Source organism: Entelurus aequoreus, linkage group LG09 (genome assembly GCF_033978785.1).
Source record: "Entelurus aequoreus isolate RoL-2023_Sb linkage group LG09, RoL_Eaeq_v1.1, whole genome shotgun sequence".
In the NCBI taxonomy this organism is placed as follows: Eukaryota; Metazoa; Chordata; class Actinopteri; order Syngnathiformes; family Syngnathidae; genus Entelurus; species Entelurus aequoreus.
In genome coordinates, this window is record NC_084739.1 from 12,384,317 (window position 1) to 12,405,349 (window position 21,033).

Consider the following 21,033-nt stretch of genomic DNA (forward strand, 5'->3'; position numbering starts at 1 on the left):
CGTCTGACTCCGTTTCACCAATCAAATGCAGTCAATGGTGACGTTTGACTCCGTTTCACCAATCAAATGCAGTCACTGGTGACATTTGACCCCGTTTCACCAATCAAATGCAGTCACTGGTGACGTTTGACTCCGTTTCACCAATCAAATGCAGTCACTGGAGACGTTTGACTCCGTTTCACCGATCAAATGCAGTCACTGGTGACGTTTGACCCCGTTTCACCAATCAAATGCAGTCACTGGTGACGTTTGACTCAGTTTCACCAATCAAATGCAGTCACTGGTGACGTTTGACTCCGTTTCACCAATCAAATGCAGTCACTGGTGACGTTTGACTCCGTTTCACCAATCAAATGCAGTCACTGGAGACGTCTGACTCCGTTTCACCAATCAAATGCAGTCACTGGTGACGTTTGACCCCGTTTCACCAATCAAATGCAGTCACTGGTGACGTTTGACTCCGTTTCACCAATCAAATGCAGTCACTGGAGACGTCTGAGTCCGTTTCACCAATCAAATGCAGTCACTGGAGACGTTTGACTCCGTTTCACCAATCAAATGCAGTCACTGGTGACGTTTGACTCCGTTTCACCAATCAAATGCAGTCACTGGAGACGTCTGACTCCGTTTCACCAATCAAATGCAGTCACTGGTGACGTTTGACCCCGTTTCACCAATCAAATGCAGTCACTGGAGACGTTTGACTCCGTTTCACCAATCAAATGCAGTCACTGGTGACGTTTGACTCCGTTTCACCAATCAAATGCAGTCACTGGAGACGTCTGAGTCCGTTTCACCAATCAAATGCAGTCACTGGAGACGTTTGACTCCGTTTCACCAATCAAATGCAGTCACTGGTGACGTTTGACTCCGTTTCACCAATCAAATGCAGTCACTGGTGACGTTTGACTCCGTTTCACCAATCAAATGCAGTCACTGGAGACGTTTGACTCCGTTTCACCAATCAAATGCAGTCACTGGTGACGTTTGACTCCGTTTCACCGATCAAATGCAGTCACTGGTGACGTTTGACTCCGTTTCACCGATCAAATGCAGTCACTGGTGACGTTTGACCGCGTTTCACCAATCAAATGAAGTCACTGGTGACGTTTGACTCCGTTTCACTAATCAAATGCAGTCACTGGTGACGTTTGACTCCGTTTCACCAATCAAATGCAGTCACTGGAGACGTTTGACTCCGTTTCACCAATCAAATGCAGTCACTGGAGACGTTTGACTCCGTTTCACCAATCAAATGCAGTCACTGGTGACGTTTGACTCCGTTTCACCAATCAAATGCAGTCACTGGCGACGTTTGACTCCGTTTCACCAATCAAATGCAGTCACTGGAGACGTTTGACTCCGTTTCACCAATCAAATGCAGTCACTGGTGACGTTTGACTCCGTTTCACCGATCAAATGCAGTCACTGGTGACGTTTGACTCCGTTTCACCGATCAAATGCAGTCACTGGTGACGTTTGACCGCGTTTCACCAATCAAATGAAGTCACTGGTGACGTTTGACTCCGTTTCACCAATCAAATGCAGTCACTGGTGACGTTTGACTCCGTTTCACCAATCAAATGCAGTCACTGGTGACGTCTGACTCCGTTTCACCAATCAAATGCAGTCACTGGAGACGTTTGACTCCGTTTCACCAATCAAATGCAGTCACTGGAGACATTTGACTCCGTTTCACCAATCAAATGCAGTCACTGGTGACGTTTGACTCCGTTTCACCAATCAAATGCAGTCACTGGAGACATTTGACTCCGTTTCACCAATCAAATGCAGTCACTGGTGGCGTTTGACTCCGTTTCACCGATCAAATGCAGTCATTGGTGACGTTTGACTCCGTTTCACCAATCAAATGCAGTCACTGGTGGCGTTTGACTCCGTTTCACCGATCAAATGCAGTCACTGGTGACGTTTGACTCCGTTTCACCAATCAAATGCAGTCACTGGTGACGTTTGACTCCGTTTCACCAATCAAATGCAGTCACTGGTGACGGTTGACTCCGTTTCACCAATCAAATGCAGTCACTGGTGACGTTTGACTCCGTTTCACCAATCAAATGCAGTCACTGGAGACGTCTGACTCCGTTTCACCAATCAAATGCAGTCACTGGTGACGTTTGACTCCGTTTCACCAATCAAATGCAGTCACTGGAGACGTCTGACTCCGTTTCACCAATCAAATGCAGTCACTGGAGACGTCTGACTCCGTTTCACCAATCAAATGCAGTCACTGGAGACGTCTGACTCCGTTTCACCAATCAAATGCAGTCACTGGAGACGTTTGACTCCGTTTCACCAATTAAATGCAGTCACTGGTGACGTTTGACTCCGTTTCACCAATCAAATGCAGTCACTGGTGACGTCTGACTCCGTTTCACCAATCAAATGCAGTCACTGGTGACGTCTGACTCCGTTTCACCAATCAAATGCAGTCACTGGTGACGTCTGACTCCGTTTCACCAATCAAATGCAGTCACTGGTGACGTCTGACTCCGTTTCACCAATCAAATGCAGTCACTGGTCATGTTTGACCCTGTTTCACCGATCAAATGCAGTCACTGGTGACGTCTGACTCCGTTTCACCGATCAAATGCAGTCACTGGTGACGTCTGACTCCGTTTCACCAATCAAATGCAGTCACTGGAGACGTTTGACTCCGTTTCACCAATCAAATGCAGTCACTGGTGACGTTTGACTCCGTTTCACCAATCAAATGCAGTCACTGGCGACGTTTGACTCCGTTTCACCAATCAAATGCAGTCACTGGAGACGTTTGACTCCGTTTCACCAATCAAATGCAGTCACTGGTGACGTTTGACTCCGTTTCACCGATCAAATGCAGTCACTGGTGACGTTTGACTCCGTTTCACCGATCAAATGCAGTCACTGGTGACGTTTGACCGCGTTTCACCAATCAAATGAAGTCACTGGTGACGTTTGACTCCGTTTCACCAATCAAATGCAGTCACTGGTGACGTTTGACTCCGTTTCACCAATCAAATGCAGTCACTGGTGACGTCTGACTCCGTTTCACCAATCAAATGCAGTCACTGGAGACGTTTGACTCCGTTTCACCAATCAAATGCAGTCACTGGAGACATTTGACTCCGTTTCACCAATCAAATGCAGTCACTGGTGACGTTTGACTCCGTTTCACCAATCAAATGCAGTCACTGGAGACATTTGACTCCGTTTCACCAATCAAATGCAGTCACTGGTGGCGTTTGACTCCGTTTCACCGATCAAATGCAGTCATTGGTGACGTTTGACTCCGTTTCACCAATCAAATGCAGTCACTGGTGGCGTTTGACTCCGTTTCACCGATCAAATGCAGTCACTGGTGACGTTTGACTCCGTTTCACCAATCAAATGCAGTCACTGGTGACGTTTGACTCCGTTTCACCAATCAAATGCAGTCACTGGTGACGGTTGACTCCGTTTCACCAATCAAATGCAGTCACTGGTGACGTTTGACTCCGTTTCACCAATCAAATGCAGTCACTGGAGACGTCTGACTCCGTTTCACCAATCAAATGCAGTCACTGGTGACGTTTGACTCCGTTTCACCAATCAAATGCAGTCACTGGAGACGTCTGACTCCGTTTCACCAATCAAATGCAGTCACTGGAGACGTCTGACTCCGTTTCACCAATCAAATGCAGTCACTGGAGACGTCTGACTCCGTTTCACCAATCAAATGCAGTCACTGGAGACGTTTGACTCCGTTTCACCAATCAAATGCAGTCACTGGTGACGTTTGACTCCGTTTCACCAATCAAATGCAGTCACTGGTGACGTCTGACTCCGTTTCACCAATCAAATGCAGTCACTGGTGACGTCTGACTCCGTTTCACCAATCAAATGCAGTCACTGGTGACGTCTGACTCCGTTTCACCAATCAAATGCAGTCACTGGTGACGTCTGACTCCGTTTCACCAATCAAATGCAGTCACTGGTCATGTTTGACCCTGTTTCACCGATCAAATGCAGTCACTGGTGACGTCTGACTCCGTTTCACCGATCAAATGCAGTCACTGGTGACGTCTGACTCCGTTTCACCAATCAAATGCAGTCACTGGTGACGTCTGACTCCGTTTCACCAATCAAATGCAGTCACTGGTGACGTCTGACTCCGTTTCACCAATCAAACAGAGCCAGGCGGTCACGTGATTAACTGCACATAAAGTCTCAGCGGCAAACAGCAAGCTGAAGCTTACATCAGTGGTCCCCAACCACCGGGCCGCGGCTCGGTACTGGTCCGTGGCCCGGTACCGGTCCGTGAACCGATTGGTAACGGGCCGCGGCCGCACAAGAAATAAAAAAAAATAAAATGAATTTTTTAATTTTTTCTATTAAATCAACATAAAAAACACAATATATACATTATATATCAATATAAATCAATACAGTCTGCAGGGATGCAGTCCGTAAAAAATAAAAAATAAATTTAAAAAAAAATTGTTTTTTTTTACTAACCCCCCCCCCGAACCCCCGGTCCGTGGGACAAATTTTCAAGCATTGACCGGTCCGCAAGTACAAAAAGGTTGGGGACCACTGGCTTACATGAACTCAACGTCAAATTTGAGGAAGCACGTCGCGGTAAGTAACGTTAGTAGATATTTTTGGCTGTCACCGTAGGCTGATGTTAGCTTCCCTGCTATGAATCACTGTCAAATGTACATCGTGTGGGGACATTTATTAACACACTGCAACCTCATAGACACACACACACACACACACACACACACACACACACACACACACACACACACACACACACACACACACACACACACACACACACACACACACACACACACGCATAGTCGCACACACACACACACACACACACACACACACACACGCATGCATACAAACACCAATCAGTGTGTTGCCAGGTGCAGCCCACACCAATCAGTTTATGGTTTGCGTAAAGGCTAACTTGTTATTTTCCTTTGTAATCTCTGCCTACTGAGCCTATTGCGCTGTTAAGTTATTGTGGCTCAATTGGCCTTAATTTTTTTATGTTAATGTATTATTATTTAATATATATTGTTGTTTTAGTTGCTTAAGAGATATTCCTGGCTCTGAATTTGCTCATTGCTATTTTTATGTTTTTGTGCATTATTTGTTGCCGTCATCATTAAACGAACAGGTTACTCATCAGTTACTCAGTACTTGAGTAGTTTTTTCACAACATACTTTTTACTTTTACTCAAGTAAATATTTGGGTGACTACTCCTTACTTTTACTTGAGTAATACATCTCTAGAGTAACAGTACTCTTACTTGAGTACAATTTCCGGCTACTCTACCCACCTCTGGTGTTTCGGCATTTTTTTTTACGCACTTTTCTGACGTTTGGGTGTAGGGCGTCTCGCAGGGGTTTCTGGGATAGCAGCGGAAGCCTCCGTAGTAGTTCCAACACATCTCCCCCTCTTGGCAGTTATGCGTCCCCGTCTCACACTCGTTGACATCTGCAGAGGTTAATGTAAAAGGTTAATGCTGCGAGCACGGATTTCATTCACAAATATTGTCGTTAACATCAGGCTGGAGGGGGGGGGGGGGGGGGGGATCCTGCAAAAAGAAGCCTGTGCATTTTTAAGATCAGGGTCATGAAAATAGCGCCATCAAAAAAGGCAGCCCAAACCACGGGTCTATTTCTGGAACAGCAACCTGGATTCATGGATTCTCCCGCACAAGCGGTCAGATTCATGGCAGCCCCTGTGAGGCCCGGGTCCTGACCCAGGAACATAACAGCTCCCTCTTTGAGTGGACCGCCGCCGCCTCAAATGAGTCCACTTCAGAAAACTAACACGGGGTGTGTAAACTGGCTTGGAGGGGAGGTAGTTGCCTCACCGCCGGAGATGAGGAGGAGGAGGTATACGCTACCTTGACACAACCTGTTGCCCTGCAGCTGGTATCCTTCAGGGCACTCGCAGGAGTAACTCCCTGGAGTGTTGATGCACTGGTACTGGCACATGTAGTTGGAGAAGCTGCACTCGTCGATGTCTGCGCAGGAAACAGACCACGGGTATAGGGGTGAAGTAAACGGTGTGTAATGATTAGGGTTGCAAAATTCCGGGAATATTCAAAGTTGGAAACTTTCCATGGGAATTAGACTTAGACTTAGACTTCCTTTTGATTGTCATTCAAATTTGAACTTTACAGTACAGATAAGAACGACATTTTCGTTGCATTAGCTCAGGGTAGCGCAGGATATAAAAGCAATAAGGTGCAGATATAAATAAATTGATTACCGTACAGATAATTATATTGCACTTTTGCATATGCATCCACGTAAATTAACGGGAACATATGGGAATTAACGGGAAATTAATGGGAATAAACATTGAATGCAACATGCTAGATCTTGCCGCATGATTTTTAGCTAAAAAAAACCCTGATTTAATGCAAATTCAGTAGAATTTCAAACCTGCACTGTGCATTCCACAGATAATTCCCAGCATGCTAAACACTACAGCAGGGCTATTGAGGCCACACTAGTATTTGAGCCCAAGGACTTCATCCAGTCAGGTAAGTTTTGATGATATTACTGGGGTAAATATATATTTCTCTATGTTAAATCCCATTCATTTATGCCAACAACGTTAGCGATCCGAAATTACCTTTTTTTGTGATCCGTAAAGTTCAACTGGCAAATACTAAATCAAAACGTGTAGTTTCCTCTGCCTTCTGTTCTGCTAGCCATTCAAGGATGTAGGTTATAGTTTGATTTAGCATGCTGATTGAGTGTTCATTTATTCATCTAGCCCTATTTCTATTCATTTGTCCATCAGTTAAATATTTTTAAAGACTACTCAAATTGTTATTCAAATTTGAACTTTACAGTACAGATAAGAACAACATTTTGTTGCAATAGCTCACGGTAGTGCAGGATAAACGAGCAATAAGGTGCAGATATAAATCAATTGATTACCGTACAGATAAATATATTGCACTTTTGCATATGCATCCACGTAAATTAACGGGAACATTTGGGAATTAACGGGAAATGAATGGGAATAAACATTGAATGCAACATGCTAGATCTTGCCGCATGATTTTTAGCTAAAAAAAACCCTGATTTAATGCAAATTCAGTAGAATTTCAACCCTGCACTGTGCATTCCACAGATAATTCCCAGCATGCTAAACACTACAGCAGGGCTATTGAGGCCAAACTAGTATTTGAGCCCAAGGACTTCATCCAGTCAGGTAAGTTTTGATGATATTACTGGGGTAAATATATATTTCTCTATGTTAAATCCCATTCATTTATGCCAACAACGTTAGCGATCCGAATTTACCTTTTTTTGTGATCTGTAAAGTTCAACTGGCAAATACTAAATCAAAACGTTTAGTTTCCTCTGCCTTCTGTTCTGCTAGCCATTCAAGGATGTAGGTTATAGTTTGATTTAGCATGCTGATTGAGTGTTCATTTATTCATCTAGTCTATTTCTATTCATTTGTCCATCAGTTAAATATTTTTAAAGACAACTCAAATTGTTATTCAAATTTGAACTTTACAGTACAGATAAGAACATTTTCGTTGCATTAGCTCATGGTAGTGAAGGATAAATGAGCAATAAGGTGCAGATATAAATAAATTGATTACCGTACAGATAAATATATTGCACTTTTGCATATGCATCCACGTGAATTAACATATGGGAATTAATGGGAATAAACATTGAATGCAACATGCTAGATCTTGCAACATGATTTTTAGCTGAAACAACCTGATTTAATGCAAATTCGGTAGAATTTCAACCCCGCACTGTGCATTCCACAGATAATTCCCAGCATGCTAAACACTACAGCAGGGCTATTGAGGCCCCACTAGTATTTGAGCCCAAGGACTTCATCCAGTCAGGTAAGTTTTGATGACATTACTGGGGTAAATATAGCCGTGATGCTAATTTTCTCTACGTTAAATCCCATTCATTTATGCTAAGAACGTTAGCGATCCGAATTTACCTTTTTTGTGAACTGTATAGCAAATACTAAATCAAAACGTATAGTTTCCCTTGCCTTCTGTTCTGCTACACTGCAAAAAGTCAGAGTTCAAAAACAAGAAAAAAATGAGGGGTATTTTATTTGAACTAAGCAAAATTATCTGCCAATAGAACAAGAAAATTCGGCTTGTCAAGACTTTCCAAAACAAGTAAAATTAGCTAACCTCAATGAACCCAAAAATACCTTAAAATAAGTATATTCTCACTAATAAAAACTGTACTACTATATGAGTACATATTTTCTATTGTTTCATTGAAAATAAAACAGCAAAGTCCATTTGGCTGTCATCTGTTTAATTATGAGACACAATTGTGTCAAAGTATTTTTTTTTTTTTTCATGCTTGAAATAAGAAATGATTACTTTAAAAAAGTAGTTTTATACTTGTGAGTGTTGATGACACAGCTTTGCATCAGTTGATATTCTAGTTTCAAGCATGTTTTACTCAATATAGGTCATCAAATCTCAGCAACAAGCTGTAATATCTTACTGAGATCATTTAGGACCAAAACCCTTAAAACAAGTAAAACACTCTAACATAAAATCTGCTTAGTGAGAAGAATTATCTTATCAGACAGAAAATAAGCAAATATCACCCTTATTTGAGATATTTCATCTTACTTAGATTTCAGTTTTTGCAGTGCATAAAGTCTGTCATAATTAGGGTTGCAAAGGGGTGGAAAGTTTCCGGTAAATTTCCAGGAAACTTTCCGGAAATGTACCCCCCGTTACTTTGTAACGCGTTAGTCCCAACACTGGTCATCAACACTGACAAGTATAAAACTACTTTTTTAAAGTACTAATTTCTTACTTCAAGCATGAAAAAAAAAAATCATGATGCCGAGCGCATATCATTATGTCAAGATAATGGCACTATTTACTTAATTTAAGAATATTTTTCAACATATTGAGCAAAAAGGTCTCCATTTTTTTTTCTACCCAGAAAAGTGCACTTGTTATTAGTGAGAATATACTTATTTTAAGGTATTTTTGGGTTCATTGAGGTTAGTTAATTTTACTTGTTTTGGAAAGTCTTGACAAGCCGAATTGGCTTGTTCTATTGGCAGAACATGTTCCTTAGTTCAAATAAAATAACCCTAATATTTTTTTTTTTTTCTTTTTTATGAACACTGACTTTTTGCAGTGTGTAAAATATTTTTAAAGACTACTCCAGTTGTTTAGCTGACTATTATATCTGTGTAGCATTGCATTACTGTTTTGCAAGCTTCTCATCTTATTCTACAGAATAAGATGGACGGTGTCCAACTTTGAACAATCAAAAAATGGTCAAAATTTCCAAACTTCCCGAGCTTAACTTCCCGTGGTAAATTTCCGGAAAGTTTCCGGAAATTTACCGGAAACTTTCCACCCCTTTGCAACCCTAATTATGACAGACTATATGCACTGCAAAAACTGAAATCAAAGTAAGATTAGATATCTCAAATAAGGGTGATATTATGCTTATTTTCTGTCTGATAAGATAATTCTTCTCACTAAGCAGATTTTATGTTAGAGTGTTTTACTTGTTTTAAGGGTTTTGGTCCTAAATGATCTCAGCAAGATATTACAGCTTGTTGCTGAGATTTTATGACCTATATTGAGTAAAACATGCTTGAAACTAGAATATCAAGTGTTGCAAAGCTGTGTCATCAACACTCACAAGTATAAAACTACTTTTTTAAAGTACTAATTTCTTACTTCAAGCATGAAACAAAAAAAATCATGATGCCGAGCGCATATCATTACGTCAAGATAATGGCACTATTTACTTAATTTAAGAAAATTTTTCAACATATTGAGCAAAAAGGTCTCCATTTTTTTTTCTACCAAGAAAAGTGCACTTGTTATTAGTGAGAATATACTTATTTTAAGGTATTTTTGGGTTCATTGAGGTTAGCTAATTTTACTTGTTTTGGAAAGTCTTGACAAGCCGAATTGGCTTGTTCTATTGGCAGAAAATGTTCCTTAGTTCAAATAAAATAACCCTAATTTTTGTAATTTTTTTTTCTTGTTTATGAACACTGACTTTTTGCAGTTTGTAAAATATTTTTAAAGACTACTCCAGTTGATTAGCTGACTATTATATCTGTGTGTGGCATTGCATTAGTGTTTTGCAAGCTTCTCATCTTATTCTACAGAATAAGATGGACGGTGTCCAACTTTGAACAATCAAAAAATGGTCAAAATTTCCAAACTTCCCGAGCTTAACTTCCCGTGGTAAATTTCCGGAAAGTTTCCGGAAATTTACCGGAAACTTTCCACCCCTTTGCAACCCTAATTATGACAGACTATATGCACTGCAAAAACTGAAATCTAAGTAAGATTAGATATCTCAAATAAGGGTGATATTATGCTTATTTTCTGTCTGATAAGATAATTCTTCTCACTAAGCAGATTTTATGTTAGAGTGTTTTACTTGTTTTAAGGGTTTTGGTCCTAAATGATCTCAGCAAGATATTACAGCTTGTTGCTGAGATTTTATGACCTATATTGAGTAAAACATGCTTGAAACTAGAATATCAACTGTTGCAAAGCTGTGTCATCAACACTCACAAGTATAAAACTACTTTTTTAAAGTAATCATTTATTACTTCAAGCATGAAAAAAAAAAAATCATGATGTCGAGCGCATATCATTACGTCAAGATAATGGCACTATTTACTTAATTTGAGAAAATTTTTCAACATATTGAGCAAAAAGGTCTCCATTTTTTTTTCTACCAAGAAAAGTGCACTTGTTATTAATGAGAATATACTTATTTTAAGGTATTTTTGGGTTCATTGAGGTTAGCTAATTTTACTTGTTTTGGAAAGTCTTGACAAGCCGAATTGGCTTGTTGTATTGGCAGAAATATTTCCTTAGTTCAAATAAAATACCCCTAATTTTTGTTTTTTTTTTTTCTTTTTTATGAACACTGACTTTTTGCAGTGTGTAAAATATTTTTAAAGACTACTCCAGTTGTTTCGCTGACTATTTATATCTGTTTGTGGCATTGCATTAGTGTTTTGCAAGAATAAATCAATACAAACAGAATAATGTACACCGTCTGATGTGTGCAGACATTTCACCCCAACCAATGTAGGCGGAAAGGAAAGGCTGTGTACATTTGCAAATACTGTGCAACGAGCTGGGTCAAAAATGCCACAAATATGCAGCAGAATATAGACAAGTGCCTAATAATACATCATTATTGTAATTCCCCATTAATTCCCATGGACGGCGTCCAACTTTGAATAATCAAAAAAATGGTCAATATTTCCAAACTTCCAGAACTTAACTTCCCATGGTAAATTTCCAACCCTAGTAATGATGTGCGTGCTCACCTTGGCAGGAGACCCTGTCGGGGGCCCGCTCGTGCCCCGGGTCGCACTGGCACATGAAGGAGCCAATCAGGTTGTAGCATTGGTGCTGACATGGATTCTGCGTGTCGCACTCGTTGACATCTGCGGAGCAGCCACAGGTGGAGGTTTTTTTTTACATCAGTGTTTTTCAACCTTTTTTTGAGCCAAGGCACATTTTTTTCATTGTAAAAATGCGGAGGCACACAAACCAGAAGAAATCATTAAAAAAATGAAACTCAGTTGATAGTAAAAAGTCGTTGTCGTAATTGTTGGATATGACTTTAAACCATAACTAACCATTAGGGATGTCCGATAATGGCTTTTTGCCGATATCCGATATTCCGATATTGTCCAACTCTTTAATTACAGATACCGATATCAACCGATACCGATATCAACCGATACTGATGTATACAGTCGTAGAATTAACACATTATTATGCCTAATTTGGACAACCAGGTATGGTGAAGATAAGGTACTTTTTAAAAAAATGAATAAAATAAAATAAGATAAATAAATTAAAAAAAATTTCTTGAATAAAAAAGAAAGTAAAACAATATAAAAACAGTTACATAGAAACTAGTAATTAATGAAAATGAGTAAAATTAACTGTTAAAGGTTAGTACTATTAGTGGAGCAGCAGCACGCACAATCATGTGTGCTTACGGACTGTATCCCTTGCAGACTGTATTGATATATATTGATATATAATGTAGGAACCAGAATATTAATAACAGACGGAAACAACCCTTTTGTGTGAATGAGTGTAAATGGGGGAGGGAGGTTTTTTGGGTTGGTGCACTAATTGTAAGTGTATCTTGTGTTTTTTATGTTGATTTAATATAAAAAATAAAAAAAAAAACGATACCGATAATAAAAAAAACGATACCGATAATTTCCGATATTTTATTTTAAAGCATTTATCGGCATCTCTACTAACCATACATCACTATAGCTCTTTCTTGTGCGTAGTGTTTTAGTTCTTGTCTTGCGCTCCTATTTTGGCGGCTTTTCCTGTTTTGTTGGTATTTTCCTGTAGCAGTTTCATGTCTTCCTTTGAGCGATATTTCCCGCATCTACTTTCTTTTAGCGATCAATATTTCAGTTGTTTTTATCCTTCTTTGTGGGGACATAGTTGATTGTCATGTCATGTACGGATGTACATTGTGGACGCCGTCTTTGCTCCACAGTAAGTCTTTGCTGTCGTCCAGCATTCTGTTTTCGTTTACTTTGTAGCCAGTTCAGTTTTAGTTTCGTTCCGCATAGCCTTCCCTAAGCTTCAATGCCTTTTCTTAGGGGCACTCACCTTTTGTTTATTTTTGGTTTAAGCATTAAGATACCTTTTTTAATGATGTCAGGGTTTCCCCTAGACGGCCAAGCAACCTGTGGCGGTGGGGGCGGGGTCAGGGGCGTGGTCAGCATGACATCATTGAGTAATTAGCAAAATAGGCGATGGTGATATTTGCTCCTTTAAAAAAAGGCTAAAAAAATGTACACATACATTTAAAAACAAATTATTAGTAATTATTATGAACATGTATCTTTTATCGTTTCGCCATATTTTCAATTGTTGAGATTTTGTCTCAACAAAAAAGCAGACTCGGGTAAATTAAGGCCCGTTAAACTTTTCAATCTGGACATTCCCAAATATTTTTTTTAGATCTTCAAGATGGAAAGTGTAGCTGACATTATGATGTGCAGTGACTATACAAAGTACTTCAATGGTTGCAATCTACGTTTGTGCATGATATACTAGTTACTATGGTAATCTAATTAGTTACTATGGTAATCTAATTAGTTACTATGGTCATCTAATTAGTTACTATGGTCATCTAAGTCACAGCAGCTCAGACGAGAGACCAAGAACTGTGTCGATGTAGCTCGGTTGGTAGAGTGGCCGTGCCAGCAACTTGAGGGTTCCAGGTTCGATCCCCGCTTCCGCCATTGTAGTCGCTGCCGTTGTGTCCTTGGGCAAGACACTTTACCCACCTTTCTCCCAGTGCCACCCACACGGGTTTAAATGTAACTTAGATATTGGGTTTCGCTATGTAAAAGCGCTTTGGGTCACTATAATAATAATAATAATAGATTTTATTTGTAAAAAGCACTGTACGTTGCGCAAACAACCTCAAAGTGCCACAGTGATAAAAAAAAAGAAAAAAAAAGAAAATAGTAATAATAATAACAATAAAAGATATTAAAAATAAATAAAATATAAAACTAGAAACAGCCCAATAGCTAGAACCAGCATGCATATCTATCTTTTTTTTTTTTTTTTTAAAAGATGGGTTTTAAGCCTTTTTTAAAAGCATCCACAGTCTGAGGTGCCCTCACTAGAGAAAAGCGCTATATAAATATAATTCACTTCACTTCACTGTGAGTGGGGAGCGTTTCCACAGAGCCTGAAATGGGGACAGACGCGGAAGGAGAAGGGGCCGGTACTTTTTAGAAGCGGTATAGTACCGAATATGATCCATTAGTATCGCGGTACTATACTAATAAGTTAAAGTTAAAGTACCAATGATTGTCACACACAAACGAGGTGTGGCGAAATTATTCTCTGCATTTGACCCATCACCCTTGATCACCCCCCTGGGAGGTGAGGGGAGCAGTGAGCAGCAGCGGTGGCCACGCCCAGGAATCATTTTTGGTGATTTAACCCCCAATTCCAAGCCTTGATGCTGAGTGCCAAGCAGGGAGGTAATGGGTCCCATTTTTATAGTCTTTGGTATGACTCGGCCGGGGTTTGAACTCACAACCTACCGATCTCAGGGCTAACAACCCTAGCGCAAACGTCTATTCGGTTCAGCAACTTAACTTCAAATGTGAAACTAATATGTGATATAAACTCATTACATACTAAGTGAAATATGTCAAGCTTGTATTTGTTACAATTGTAATGTTCATGGCATACAGTTTTTGAAAACCCCACCATTTTTAAAAAATGTCAATACAAGGTTATAAAATTATTGTATAAAATTACATTAAACGAAGTCTTGAAATATCTTGAGTTGAGCCTATGTCATATTTAGTGTCACCTTGTAAATCTAATTGCTGGTATTAACTAAACTTTGCACTATATTCAGTATTTTTTCAGTTTCACCTCTATGACCTCTATTAAAGTAAAAAAAAAGGATTTCTCCATGCAACTCGGTCAACAACTGAATGTGTGGTCTAAGCTTTGTGGATAAAAAAGTAACATAAACAATGATGATGGCTATGAATGACACTACATGTGGTTTGCTTTGTGTTATTGGAGCAGGCAGACGATTGCTACTTTCAACCTCAAAGCACGACCACACACACACACGCACGCACACACACATACACACACACACACACACACACACATTCTTGTATTTGTTACCTTCTTGAGAAAAATGCCTACCTCTTTAGGACCAGCCTTTCTAGATATATAAAGATGTGTATTTACAACATTAATAATATATACATACTATGCAAAGATAAAAAAAGCTTGTTGTGAGAAATTAGTTGGAATTTCACAAGAAAAAGGTCACAATTTCACAAGAAAAACTTGGAATTTTGGCAGTATTATAATAAAAGTCGTCATTTTACTCAACGGAAGTCAAAATTTTACAAGAAAAGCTGAACATTTGTGCAATGTTACGTTAAAGTTGGAATTTTACTCAATAACAGTCGCAGTTTTACAAGAAAAGCTTACGATTTTGGCAATTTTATGAAGAGAGTCTAAATTTTACTCGACAAAAGTCACAATTTTATTATTTTATAAATAATCGGAATCTTACTTGGCAAAATTATGACAAAAGTCATAATTTTACTCCAAAAAATGTCACTATTTTACAAGGACCACAAAAAAAAATTGGCAATATTGTAATAAAAGTCAGAATGCTGCATGACTAATGTCACCATTTTGCATTAAAAAAATAATGATTTTACATAAAAAAGTGATAGTTTTACGAGAAAATATTGCAGAATTACAGAAACAGAAATAATATGATAAACTGTTCCCAATTTTATAAGAAAAAAGTCGACACATTGTGAGAAAAAGACTGATTTTAGTTATTTTATTTATTTAAAATGTTTTTGTTTGTAATTGGTTTTGAATCTTAATTTGATCTTTTTTTTTATAAATTTTGGCCAAAGGGGGCCACACACTTGTTGTTACATATGTTGGCCAGAGGGGGAGCACTTTTAAAACCGACACAGTCAATTTTAAAATATCCCTCCTTTTTGGGACCACCCTAATTTTGATAGAGTTCACCACCAGGGGTGCAAATGAGACATTCTCTATTAGATGCGATGGTTTTCCGTACTGGGACCATGATTTCGGTCCTTACTTGTTCACCGGTCCTCATATGGAAGATACTTTTCCTTGTTGATGTCTCAAGAAGGGTAGAAATACAGGTACACACACACACACACACACACACACACACACACACACACACACACACACACACACACACACACACCCACACACACACACACACACACTCACACACATACACACACACACACATTCTTGCATTTGTTACCTTCTTGAGAAAAATGCCTACCTCTTTAGGACCAGCCTTTCTAGATATATAAAGATGTGTATTTACAACATTAATAATATATACATAATATGCAAATATAAAAACGCTTGTTGTGAGAAATGAGTTGGAATTTCACAAGAAAAAGGTCACAATTTCACAAGAAAAACTTAGAATTTTGGCAGTATTATAATAAAAGTCGTCATTTTTCTCAACGGAAGTCAAAATTTCACAAGAAAAGCTGAACATTTGTGCAATGTTACGATAAAAGTTGGAATTTTACTCAATAACAGTCGCAGTTTTACAAGAAAAGCTTACGATTTTGGCAATTTTATGATGAGAGTCTAAATTTTACTCGACAAAAGTCACAATTTTATAAGGACACTTTAAAACGTTGGCAATATTATAATAATAATAATCGGAATCTTACTTGGCAAAATTATGACAAAAGTCATAATTTTACTCCAAAAATGTCACTATTTTACAAGGACCACAAAAAAAAAAATGGCAATATTGTAATAAAAGTCAGAATGCTGCATGACTAATGTCACCATTTTGCATTAAAAAATAATAATTTTACATAAAAAAGTGATAGTTTTACGAGAAAATATTGCAGAATTACATAAACAGAAATAATATGATAAACTGTTCCCAATTTTATAAGAAAAAAGTCGACATATTGTGAGAAAAGGACTGATTTTAGTTATTTTATTTATTTTAAATTGTTTCGTTTGTAATTGGTTTTTAATCTTCATTATTTACTTCAAGTTATTACAGTATGTCTCTATATACATATTTATTTGATCTTTTTTTATTAATTTTGGCCAAAAGGGGGCCACACACCTGTTATTACATATGTTGGCCAGAGGGGGAGCATTTCAAATGTTTACACACACTTGTTATTTCATATGTTGGCCAGAGGGGGAGCACTTTTAAAACCGACACACAGTCAATTTAAAAAATATCCCTCCTTTTTGGGACCACCCTAATTTTGATAGATTTCACCACCAGGGGTGCAAATGAGACATTCTCTATTAGATGCGATGGTTTTCCGTACTGGGACCATGATTTCGGTCCTAACTTGTTCACCGGTCCTCATATGGAAGATACTTTTCCTTGTTGATGTCTCAAGAAGGGTAGAAATACAGGAACACACACACACACACACACAGAGAGCGACCGTGTCCTTTGTGTGACTTACCAACACAACTGTGGTTGTTGCTGGTCAACTGGTGCCCTGTGTTGCATTCACAGTAGTACGAGCCCTGAGTGTTCACACAGGTGTGCATGCAGTAGTTGGACAGCGTGCACTCGTCTACGTCTGCAGAGAGAGGCAACACACGCAAGAACGTCATATACATGTGAGGATCTGGACACCTTGTGATAAATATTCTATACAGTAGATATTATAATACAGTGTTACTGTAAATAGCTGGTGTCAAACTACATCATTGTATATGGTCAATAAAGTACCTCATCTTTTCCTACTAAATGTATCCGTTTTTTCCATTTTGACCAAAAAAAATATGTGTACTGCATGAAACTTTAATATTATCCAATATTGCAACAAATATTAAATTATCATACTTTCTAAACATTGTTTCTGCTTGACTTGTGATTTCAAAGCGAGTTAGCCATCAAAGTGTGCGCTGTAAAAATGACAATGCATTTCACAGTACACATTACAGTGATTTTTACAGCTTGTTACTGGAAATTGAAAAAAAATTCCACCAGATTTTTAACAGTAAGGTTCTGTCAACTAAGCTGTTTTTTACTGTAAAATCTACAAGTGTTGTTTTTACAGTGTATTACTGTAAATGGAAAGACGGTACCACATTGTTTTGGACATCACATGGACAAAGATAAGACCTTCTGGAGGAAAGTTCTGTGGTCAGGTGAAACAAAAATGGAGCTGTTTGGCCACAATACCCAGCAATATGTTTGGAGTAGGGATGTCCGATAATGGCTTTTTGCCGATATCCGATATGCCGATATTGTCCAACTCTTTAATTACAGATACCGATATCAACCGATACCGATATATACAGTCGTGGAATTAACACATTATTATGCCTAATTTGGACAACCAGGTATGGTGAAGATAAGGTACTTTTTAAAAAAATGAATCAAATAAAATAAGATAAATAAATTAAAAACATTTTCTTGAATAAAAAAGAAAGTAAAACAATATAAAAACAGTTACATAGAAACTAGTAAATAATGAAATTTTTTTAAATTAACTGTTAAAGGTTAGTATTATTAGTGGACCAGCAGCACGCACAATCATGTGTGCTTACGGACTGTATCCCTTGCAGACTGTATTGATATATATTGATATATAATGTAGGAACCAGAATATTAATAACAGAAAGAAACAACCCTTTTGTGTGAATGAGTGTGAATGAGTGTAAATGGGGGAGGGAGGTTTTTTGGGTTGGTGCACTAATTGTAAGTGTATCTTGTGTTTTTTATGTGGATTTAATAAAAAAAACAAAAACAAAAAAAAACAAAAAACGATACTGATAATAAAAAAAAAACGATACCGATAATTTCCGATATTACATTTTAACGCATTTATCGGCCGATAATATCGGCAGACCGATATTATCGGACATCTCTAGTTTGGAGTAGAAAAGGTGAGGCCTTTAATCCCAGGAACACCAAACATACCGTCAAGCATGGTGGTGGTAGTATTATGCTGTGGGCCTGTTTTGCTGCCAATGGAACTGGTGCTTTACAGAGAGTAAATGGGACAATGAAAAAGGAGGATTACCTCCAAATTCTTCAGGACAACCTAAACACATCATCAATCAATCAATGTTTATTTATATAGCCCTAAATCACAAGTGTCTCAAAGGGCTGCACAAGCCACAACGACATCCGCGGTACAGAGCCCACATAAGGGCAAGGAAAAACTCACAACCCCAATGGGACGTCGATGTGAATGACTATGAGAAACCTTGGAGAGGACCCCCCCCCCCCCCCCCTCTAGGGGAGACCGGATGCAATGGACGTTGAGTGGGTCTGACATAATATTGTGAAAGTCCAGTCCATAGTGGATCTAACATAATAGTGAGAGTCCAGTCCATAGTGGGGCCAGCAGGAGACCATCTCGAGCGGAGACGGGTCAGCAGCGCAGAGATGTCCCCAACCGATGCACAGGCGAGCGGTCCACCCCGGGTCACGACTCTGGACAAACCTAAAATCCTCAGCCCGGAGGTTGGGTCTAGGGCGCAGTTGGGTGTTCCAACAGGACAACGACCCCAAACACACGTCAAAAGTGGTAAAGAAATGGCTAAATCAGGCTGGAATTAAGGTTTTAGAATGGCCTTGCCAAAGTCCTGACTTAAACGTGTGGACAATGCTGAAGAAACAAGTCCATGTCAGAAAACCAACACATTTAGCTGAACTGCACCAATTTTGTCAAGAGGAGTGGTCATAAATTCAACCAGAAGCTTGTGGTTGGCTACCAAAAGTGCCTTATTGCAGTGAAACTTGCCAAGGGACATGTAAGCAAATATTAACATTGCTGTATGTATACTTTTGAGCCAGCAGATTAGCTCACATTTTCAGTAGACCCATACATAACCATAACCAATATGGCGCCCTAGGCAAGATTTTAGGTGGCGCCCCCCCACATCGGCAGTGAAGTGTATATACTCACAAGAAACCGAATAGCTTTGTCTTTGACCTTTTTTTTTACTTAAAGAAAGCAAATTAACAATCAGAATAGTTAACAAGATAAAAAAAAATATGGATAAATAAATGAATACAAACAATAAAAAATGAATATATGAAATACAATATTTTTTACATACATAAACACAAAATAAAACGTGTCAACAAGTTGCATAAAATACATTAAAAATACAATATAAATAAGGCACTGCACAAAACAAGATATCAAACCAGTATGACTTTAACAACTATATTACAAAAAAAGGGGATCCTACAGAGTTCTCTATTTGTGCTTTTTAATATTGCATTAACTAGAATGACTCACAAATTACTGTACACCAGGGAGTACTGTAATTACCTAACGTTACATTATTATTTTCCATAACAATTTAGCCCCCTCCACAATATTAACCCGACGTTAAAACAGAACCAGCTATTTATTGATTAGCAATTCCCGAATCATGTAACATTAGCTTAATGCTAAAAAGCCAGGTTACTATCACATTCTGTAACAGACAAATAATTTCATGTAGGCTAACGTTACCTACCTGCCACCTCTGTCTTTTTCTCGTTTCTCCTCTTCTTTTCTCTTTTTTCTTCCCTGGGCACCTGACAGTTTTGGCCGTTTTGACATCTTGTGTTGATTTTTTTAATGTGGTGACGTCCAAAAAGAGTCATGATACGGGAAGGGAGGGGGCGTAATGTTGTAAGAAATAATATTTCTATTAAATAGGCTTTACTTTGCATTTTAATTAACGTGGGATTATTTCATGTATTTAGAAATAATAGTACCAACTTTTTTTCTTTTTTTTTTCCCCCTCCAACATTTGTGGCACTGGCGTGGCGCCCCCTGATGGACGGCGCCCTTAGCATTTGCCTATACGGCCTATGCCACGGGCCGGCCCTGGACCCATAATAAATTCATAAAAGAATGAAACTTCATGAATGTTTTTTGGTGACCAACAAGTATGTGCTCCAAAAAAATAAGAGATGTAGAAATGATTGGAAACTCAAGACAGCCATGACATTATGTTCTTTACAAGTGTATGTCAACTTTTGACCACGACTGTATGTATAATAATCAAATGCATTGGCAAATTAATTTATTATTCAATCTTACAAGCAGCCTTTCCCCAATTACCACTGGGTCCTCTGTGTGGTTAGAATAAATATAGGCCCTGGCTATAACTGGAGCATGTAAGGTCATCATGTAAACAATGGATATGATTTTGTGAATGACAAAGACTGACCTACACATTGGTCTCTGTTCCTCTGGTAGCCTGCAGGACACTGGCAGCTGTACGAGCCCCTGGTGTTGAAGCAGGCCTGCCCGGGGCCACAAGTGTATCGGCCTGTCGCACACTCATCTATGTCTGTGGGCAACACACACACACACACACACACACACACACACACACACACACACACACACACACACACACACACACACACACACACGTTGTTCAG

At 38.8% G+C, this 21,033-nt stretch overlaps 1 protein-coding gene across 2 annotated transcripts in view; it reads right to left on the bottom strand.

Annotated features, from left to right (window-relative positions):
• Window positions 1-21,033, bottom strand: part of efemp1 (EGF containing fibulin extracellular matrix protein 1) — a 132,821-nt gene that overhangs the window by 47,515 nt on the left and 64,273 nt on the right. For both annotated transcript variants that reach the window (XM_062058071.1, XM_062058072.1), the window contains exons 5-9: window positions 20,817-20,939; window positions 17,090-17,209; window positions 11,357-11,476; window positions 5,910-6,029; window positions 5,368-5,494 (exon numbers count right to left, since the gene is read on the bottom strand). In XM_062058071.1, the coding sequence (XP_061914055.1) occupies window positions 5,368-5,494; window positions 5,910-6,029; window positions 11,357-11,476; window positions 17,090-17,209; window positions 20,817-20,939 (610 nt within the window). The remainder of the gene's footprint in view (window positions 1-5,367; window positions 5,495-5,909; window positions 6,030-11,356; window positions 11,477-17,089; window positions 17,210-20,816; window positions 20,940-21,033) is intronic.